This window comes from Octodon degus, unplaced genomic scaffold, assembly GCF_000260255.1.
Source record: "Octodon degus isolate 3935 unplaced genomic scaffold, OctDeg1.0 scaffold00010, whole genome shotgun sequence".
Classification (NCBI taxonomy): domain Eukaryota; kingdom Metazoa; phylum Chordata; class Mammalia; order Rodentia; family Octodontidae; genus Octodon; species Octodon degus.
In genome coordinates this window covers 7,433,568-7,442,750 of record NW_004524586.1, presented here as the reverse complement: position 1 = coordinate 7,442,750, position 9,183 = coordinate 7,433,568, and the positions used below count along the sequence as shown (strand labels likewise).

General features: G+C 35.0%; 1 protein-coding gene across 6 annotated transcripts in view; it reads right to left on the bottom strand.

Moving 5' to 3' along the window:
- Cutc (cutC copper transporter) overlaps positions 1 to 9,183 on the bottom strand; it is a 67,644-nt gene that overhangs the window by 48,073 nt on the left and 10,388 nt on the right. For 5 of the 6 annotated variants that reach the window (XM_023709087.1, XM_023709086.1, XM_023709089.1 and 2 more), the window contains 3 exons: positions 7,029 to 7,238; positions 5,221 to 5,256; positions 2,399 to 2,532 (listed from right to left, as the gene is read on the bottom strand). In XM_023709087.1, the coding sequence (XP_023564855.1) occupies positions 2,399 to 2,532; positions 5,221 to 5,256; positions 7,029 to 7,238 (380 nt within the window). The remainder of the gene's footprint in view (positions 1 to 2,398; positions 2,533 to 5,220; positions 5,257 to 7,028; positions 7,239 to 9,183) is intronic. The other variant, XM_023709088.1, reaches the window with a different exon arrangement.

Below are 9,183 nucleotides of genomic sequence, written 5' to 3'. Positions count from 1 at the left end.
ACTCTCCTAAAATCTTGTTTTGAGATTTTGTACCATTGTTTTTATTTTTTTTCTTTAAAAATAACTGATGTCAAAAATAAATAAATAAATAAAAAGATTTTAATAGAAAAGAAAGCATAACATCAGTATAGGATATTAAGGGGAAACCCACTCAAACTCCGTATTCTCAATTAAATTCCTTCATTTATCATACCAATTAAACAAACCATAGTTTGTTTATTATATAAGAATTAAATTCCTGGTAATTTTGGAAGACAATTCTAGGATTAACTATTTGGAATTTATGCTAAGGGCCCACTCAGTTTCCCCAAAAGTTATTTTTTCACTTATAAGAACCCTTTTCTTCTTTCTTTTCACTTATTAGTATGTTACGTGTCATAGTTCTCAAATGCTAGCCATTCCTTTGAGGTATATTTCTTTATGAACTTCTATGTAGGTAACAGTGCATACACTTACATAAGCAATCCACTTTTTTCTCCTGTTAATGCATCACTGTCAGCTAATTAGCAGGTCCTTAGGAGTTAAAGAGTAAGCTTTCCTAACATGGCAAACAAGAGAAAGTTTCTTCTTTCATAAACTTATACATTGAAGATTGGTATATTTATGCAATAAAATTTCAAGTAACAAGTACAATGAAGAAAAAAATAAACCAAGGTAATAAAATAAAGAGCAAAAGAAAGATCTACTTCACAGAATTTACTAAGTATTAGAAAAATTAGGCAGAGCAATGAGGTTCCATATTGTCAAATGTGCTAAATAAAGCAAAGCATCCTTAAAAATATTTACTAACTAGAAAGCTGAAATATTTTTAGGAAGGAATAAAGTCACTTTTGCCAAAAGAATGCTTTCCAAAATAAACACAAATGATATTTCAAGAGATGAACTGTGGCACTTTTGGGGGTAGGGGGACTACCATCAAGGAGTATTTAAAACTGTAAATTTACTTAAGGCTACCGAAATGACTTAACCAAAAAATATAAAGTACTTACTATGTGTCAGATATTGTGTTTTTATCTATGGTAACTCCTTGTAACTATCCTGAAACATAAAGTACTGTTATCATCCTAACACTAAAAATGAAGAAAGTGAGATTTTGGATGGTTAGGTAATTTACCCAATGCCACTTACCAAATCAGACACACGTTTATATATCACATGTTTCCTCTTACATGAGAAATCCAAATTATAAATAAAGATAATAGGAAGTAGAGAGATAGATTTTTCTTAAACAGCAATGGGATCCAGAGATGGAGGAAAAGGGATGAAAAAAGAAATTAAGATGTGTTATGTACATGTACTACCTCCCTATAAAGACTGAAAGCACTGTGTGCTGTAAACATGGACTAATAAAAGTTAAAACTTAAAGAGTAACAGTAAGAACTACAATGTTCTAAAACCTACTATACAATGAGCACTGTGCTAAGGCTTTTACATATTTTAATCTTTTTCAATCCTCAGAGAACTTTACAAAGGAAAACTTAATCTCTACTTCACACACAAGAAAACACAGGCTTAAAATTAGTAACCTACTCAGTACCACATAGCAAATGTCAAACTTGAGCCTCAAACTCGGCACTCTCTCAAGGCTGCCTTACAGTGCCTCTGGAATGGTGCCAATACAACACAAGCCATACTAGGACCACAAAGCCATCCCTGACTGCTCTAAAATAATGCTAGCTTATCAGAACTCATACAAGAGTAAAATGTGTTTGCTTCTATAGTGAAAATTGGGGGGGAAATGAATGAGGAACGTAAATTTAATTTTGGAATTTACCTGCAAATGATTTTTCTCAGAAATTTTATTTGGAGGGCCGGCCAAATAGCTCAGTGGATTAAAGCACCTGAAAGCAGGTGCAGGGGCCCGGGTGTGATCACTGGGCCTGCCATGCTGGCCCTGGCCCCAGGGCACACTGAGATGGCAACTGAGACTGGGCGTGGTGGCGCGCACCTGTAATCCTAGCTCTTGGGAGGCTGTAAACAGGCGAATCACTAAGAGTCAGATCCAGCAGTAAGACCCTGAACACCCTGTGGACCCTTCCCTAAAATACAAAAAAGAAAGAAAGAAAGAAAGAAAGAAAGAAAGAAAGAAAGAAAGAAAGAAAGAAGGAAAGAAATTTTATTTGGGATCCTCTAAATACGTATGAGGTGGCAATGAAAAAAATATGATGTAAAGATAGAGAAATGTAAGATTTGCCATGCTTACCTAATTACATCAGATCATGAGGCAGTGTTTACAAATGGATTTGAAGTTTATTGAAAACACTCAAAAAAATAAGAAATATATACATACATCACCACCTGTTTGCTTTTTCCTTCAGTAACACTTAGTTTTACAACCTAACTGAACAGCAGAAAGGAGTAAGCACAACAGTCTTAAGAAAAAGAAAATTGCTTGTACCTGATCTATGAGTCGCCTTATCAGAGGCAGTCCTTCTAATGCTGAACTGTCACATCCACTGGTCAATACGCGTTCAAATCCCAAGGCTAAGAGAGTCTCTAGTGCTTCCATTGGATCATTAACCATGTCAAAAGCTGAAACAAATTTTGAACAAATGTGCAAAATTCAGTGTTATGTACTTTACATATAGTGGTATACTGAAGCCAAATTACACTGGCTTGTAAAATAGGAATTGTACAAGTCAGATTATTAATACACTGACATCTTGAAATTAATTAAGATGGAGTATATAATCTACAGATCAAAAAACTACAAATCCGAGCTCTTTTTTGCCCAATTGCCAGTTCATCAGCACAACACAGCCTGAAGACCATTAGTATATATACAATGATTTTATTAATATACATTTTTAAAGAGGGTATTGGTATATACTTCAGGCTGTTTTTGAAGTTACTAGATAGTTCATACTGCTCTTGAACTAACAATGACACTTCTGTCTCTGCTTCCAGAGTGATGAGTGATGGCGCGCACCACCACAACCAGCTGGGTACAAACTGTAACTGGTCTGTTTACTTACATGCACATAAAAAGTGAAGTTTCTAATTCTTCCATAATTATAAAAGTTTTTTCAAAAGTACACATAATATTTTATGTAAATAATAGTATTTAATAAATGTGTACAAGGGGACATTCAAATATAAAATTGTTCAGAGCAATAGGTAAATGACCAAATATGGGAAGCTGCTCTAAGACTTCAGACAAACTAAATGAAATAAAATAAAACATTTTACTCACTAGCTCCAGTAAAAACATTTGTTCACATTCTCATTATTAATGTTCCATACTAATCCATTTACCTGACATACTTAATATAAGGATAACTGTTTATATGAAGTTTCAATTCCATCCTACTTTCTAAGAAATCACATTCCTCAGTAGAGAGAGAAAAGCAGTCTAATAATCTCAAAACAGAAAACCTTTGGTGCTCAGCGCTGCTACATGACACAGAAGTTCTAATCTACGTTACTAGAGGTTTTCTGGGCAGGCCCCTTGTCACCCTTTAGCATACACAGGCAGCAAAACCACTACAAAGGCTTTTTATTTTACACTAGCAGCACTTTCTCACTAGTAATTACACTATCATACTATCTAATTAAATAAATAAATCCAAATTTGTAGATTGGGACAATGCAAAACTCCTACAAAGCATGGAAATATTTTTATTAAATTTACTGGAGAAAAGAAAATGAATAGAAATTTGAAGTCATGTTCTAAGTTTACAAACAGAAAAAATATATTTTATGGGACTGATTGGCTTTTAAGTTATTTGGCACATAAAAGTTTTAAACTATACATTTTTCAGGTAAATGTTCAATAATTTAAACTTTTCATGTTTAAACTTTTTGCTTTTATGTGGCTAACCTCACGATGCTCACATTAAACAACCTAAATCTTAAGTTATTTTTAGTTATAAGAAGCACTGCCAATATCAAGTCAAAGAAAACATTTTTCTGGTCATGCCATACATTTCAAAAGAAATAAAGATAACAAATATTTTATCTCTAACTTCTGTAATCAGATACTGATATGTGCTCTAATATCTGAATACTATTCTAAAAAGGGAAAATAAAGGCATTTAAAAACTTTTTAAGTATATAACCAAGGAAAAAAATGAAAAATTTTGACCTTTCATGTGAAACACCAGTGCAAAAGTGACACCTGTTTCTCTACTTCAACAATCAGCCAAAGCATCATACCACAGCCATATATACCCATGTTCACAGCAGAATAGTCTGTAATAGCTAAATCTTGCAAATAGCCCAAATGCCCATCAACCAATGAATGGATAAAGATGTGCTTTTCTATATACATAATGGAGTACTACTCTGCCATAAAGAATAATAAGCTTGAAACATTTCTAGCTAAACAGATGCACCTTAACCATACTCTTAAGTGAAATCAATGGGACATACATGTTCAAACACCACATTGTTTCTCTGGTGAGAAACCAAAAGTATAATACATATTAGGAAATGGGAAGAAAATGTTCAAATGAGAAGGGGAACAAGGGTCAATAAAAAAAAGGAATAAAAGAAAAATGGAAACAAAGCTTTTGTAAATAAAGAGGGGAAGAGAGACTGAAGGGAAGGGAGGAAAAAGCAGCAGCAAAATATATGATTTACAGGTACTAATTCCCTATAATGACCATTATCACCATGTATATCTAAGATCTATGAATAAAATAAAACAAAAATTTAAAAGAATCAACCAAAGAATATGGGAATTGTAACTACCTGATTTGTGGACAGGAAGCATTTGTTTACACAACACATACATCAATCTTGAAAAGCAATTTTGAGTACTATAGTAGACATCTGTTCATTGACTGTGCAGCAATTACTGGTTTCCCACTTCCTAAAAATGCCCAATTTTTCTTCACATATCCAACCTCTTTCCCAAAGGGAGCTATCTGGGAAAACTACCTCACCACCTCCTAGCTCCATAATAGCTCTTTCTGGCATAGGCTTGGCAGTACATTTCACTGGCCACAGTACTTCACTGTGGGTGCTCAGGAACTAAGGTAATCAAATTAAAATGAATCTCGGGACAGTTACTTGGACAGATATATGCAACTGTAAGCAATATTTAACCTATCCCTCTCACTGCCATGTTCAACAATTTTTCTTAACCAAGCCTTCAAAATTTCTAGAAATCAACTTATAACACTGTATAGAACTATGTTCTATAGATCGGTGGTGGGATCTCCTGACACTGGACAACTGATACCATTCAAGAGAACTTTTAAGATGGAAATAACTCACCTCGATGGAAAGTGACTGGCAGAGGACGGCAAAGAGCTACGAAAAGAAAGTCACATAAAAGGATTGAAAAAGAGGCAATCACTGAATAGACACTTCTCAAAAGAAGTACAACCATCCCCCAAAATAAAATAAGTACAAATGTCAATAAGTACAGAATCTTTGCCCATTAGAGAAATGAAAATAAAAACAACACAGATTCCACCTTACTCCAGAAAAAACAGCTATCATCAAAAACTAAAAAAAAGCTGGAAGGTTGGATGGAAAAAAGAACCCTTCTACACTGTTGGTGGGAATGTAAACTAGCACAACCACCAGGGAAATGAGTATAGAGAGTCCTCAAAAAACAACATTTGATCTTAGTCAAAGGGCCAAGAAGCGATGCCTCAAAAAACTAAACATAGATTCCTTTTGACCAGCAAAACTTTTTCCAGTAAACTTCCTAAAACTTAGAGACATCATCTTACAGTGACATATGCATATCCATATTTATAACAGTACAACTCATAACGGCTAAATCTTAAACACTACCTAAAGGCCCACTGACAGACAAATGGATTTTTTAAAAATGTCATATAGATACACAGAGTATGAGTCAGAAATAAAGGATAAATCTGAGTCATTTCTTAGAAAAATGGGTATACCTTAAGACCATGATGCTAAATAAAATAAATCAGGCACTGCAGGTTAAATACATATTACATGGCGTCTATGAGAAATTCAAAGTATAAAGAACAATATAAAAGACCAGCTGGGCATGGTGTACATGTCTATAATCACAGCACTCAGGAGGCTGAGGCAGGAGGATTCCTGTAAGCTTGAGGCCAGCATGGGCTACATAATGAGCTCAAGGTCAATCTGAATTACAGAGCAAGACCCTATCTCAGTAAAACAAAACAAAACAACACAAATGACAGGGAAGACTGAGAGATTCTATGAAAACAGGAACGGGATATAGAATTGGAGGGAGACAGAAGAATGGGGAAGAGAAAAGGAAGTAAAAACAATTAAGATGTGATATGCACATGTTCCAATTACCCAAGATGAATGTGATTATTATTATTATTTTTTTTGAGACAGGGTCTTGCTTTGTAGGTTAGGCTGGCTCTGAACTCACTATGTAGCCCAGGCTGGCTCCAAACTGCTGGTGATCCTTTCAAGTGCTGGACTGTAGGTATGAACCTAATCACTGGCTAAATGTAATTATCATATATCACAAATGTATATTAGTAGAAAAAAAATGTCATCATTGATTAGTGCACAATTCTTCACATTAGCTGAGATGTTCTTTTTTACTAAGAAGAATGTGAACTAAAGTAAAAACTGAACAGCAGTCTTACAAATTCAAGTCTTATTGTTCTACTAAACTCTGATTTATAGATAAAATATTGTCATCCATACCTTAAGGGATGCCAAATAAAAACACCTAGCAACTATAAAGAACATTATATCTACTACTTGCTCCTCTGAAGCTCTTAAGAAATACTTTAGCTTAGTAATATAATAGTTTGCTTCTATCCTCTCCTCTTCTCTCCATACTCACTGACTGCAATAGCTTTTGAAAGTTTTTGGTGTGGTGGTTAAAGGAACTGAAGTCAGTATCACAAAACTGACTCAGTCACACTTACAAACACATCTCACTATGCATGGGAAAGCTCTCTTAACTTTCCTCAGTTACTGTGCAGGTTATCTGAATAACTAGTGCTTAAAACAGGATGTTTTAAATATTTGCAGGTATGACTGAAAAGTTTTGTGGTATTTTTCTGTACTAAGAGCATAAATGCTACCATCTCACATTCTCAAATTCTTACCCACAAGAGACATGCACAGCTCTTTGTCAATATGTCCATCTTCAGTCAGTGCCCCAAACACCAAGCCATCTGCACCATAAAGTTTCGCAAGCTGAATGTCAGCCTTCATCACCTCAATTTCACGATCTGAATACAAAAAATCACCTCCACGTGGCCGAATCATCACATAAACTGGGACCTGGACACACTGTTTCACTACTTGAAGAACACCTACAAGAACAGAAAGCAAACTAAAATTCAAATGGGAGCTAAAAGATCTAAAAAGTCAATTAAGATATTACTTGTGCATTTTCCTTGTTATTACTTCCAAAAGAAAAGGCTGACTGGGAAAATCAGAAAAAAATGGATATAAAGAAAAGAAGGACAATAAGAAGAATGTATATATTGGTAGAAAGTAAACAATAAGGAAATCAAGAATTTTTAAAAAGAGTAATTTAGAAAACTGAAGACACTACAATATAGAAGAAGTACTTTATCAGTTGTCCTACAAACATCCTTTTGACTCAGACCCCTTTAGCTGGTTATGACATTTGAAAGCATATTAACTACTACTCAGGCGCTGAGTAGTACTGTTCTGTACTGTAATGTACTGTTCTGTCAGTACATTCCTGAGGACCAAGTTTCTCCTCTCTAATTGATTATAGCTCTATTTAAGATCCACTATACCAGGGCTGGCCAGATAGCTCAGCAGACTAAAGTGCCTGCTTAGGCAGACACAGGGACCTAAACAGTAATTGAGACTGGGTGTGGTGGCGCAGGCCTGTAACCCCAGTTCTTGGAAGGCTGAAAACAGGAGGATCATTACGTGTATGATCTGTGTAGTGAGACCCTGTAGACCCTGTACTAAAATACATTAAAAATAAATAAAATAAAATCCGCTAAACAGATGGTTAAGTATTTTCAAACTTTATGGACTGGATAAGAAGTTTAGCAAAACTTATTTTTGAAACTGATACTTGAAAGGTAGTAAAAATTCTATTTATGGTATTATGCAGAGATATTTGAACAAAAGTACCTGCATATGACAATGTGGTCAAGTCAGAAATAGTCAACAGTATAAGATTTGTGTCAGGCATCATTAGTTGTTTACCAAATATGAATCTTCTTTTTCCTTGCTAAAAGAAGCTAAATTTTTCACAAAAGAGAAATATACCCAATATCAAACAATGAGTAATGAGTGGTATTACAAGAAACAGATTACTCTATAATTTATAGATACATTTTAGGGGTTTTTGAATGGCCAGAGAATGCCTTTTTTTAGTGAGAAGACTCCAAGAGGCTGTTAAATATATATAATCTTTATATTAATGCTATCATCAATATCAGAGTACCGTAACTTGGAATCAAAAGTTCTGCTTATAGAAACTAGTTTTGCCCTCCTTCCTATAGTACAAAAAAATGGGACAAAATACTTAAAGCAGTGCTTTGAATATCAAACCATAAGACTTTGATCCCTAAAAGACAAAAACAAGGCAAAATTGATGTCTGAGTAGCTTACCGCCTAGAGAGTCTCAAGACCCCAGTACAGAGAGGGAACCTAGGCGGAGCCTACAGAATTTTCAGAGTTTAGACAAAGCTTGGAGTCCATGAAGAACAAGGAACCTACAGTTGCAGGGAAAAGTACCAAGGAGGAGAGAAAAAGAACTCCAGATATCTGCAAAGAACCCCCTTTAATATTAAGCTAAGTACTGACTGTTGGATACATGTAAAGAAACTACATGAGGCCAGGAAAAAATTATTGGAGAGGGTAAGAAAGAATGTCTGTCACTAAGATCATACCTATTCCCAACAAGCAGACAAAATAACTTCAAGAATCACAAACAGTGGATAGAATACAGGTCTTGCCTCAGTAGTACAAAAACAAAAACAAAAAAACCTCTAGATTGACTACTACTCAGGAATTGCCTAATAAATTTTTTTTATAAGTACATTTTTTTAAATATATTCCGCTGTTTATTTATTTATTACATTCATTTAGTGTGTGTGTGGCCAGCTCAGCCCACCAGGGGGCGGGGCTGGCTGGCATGTGGTGCTGGGGGATCGAACCGTGGTCCCTGTGCTTTGCCAAGCCCGTTCCAAGAAGGTGCTCTAGACCACTGAGCCATCTCTCCAGCCCCTGCCTAATAAATTTTAAAATGAAGCCTGAAAGTTCCTA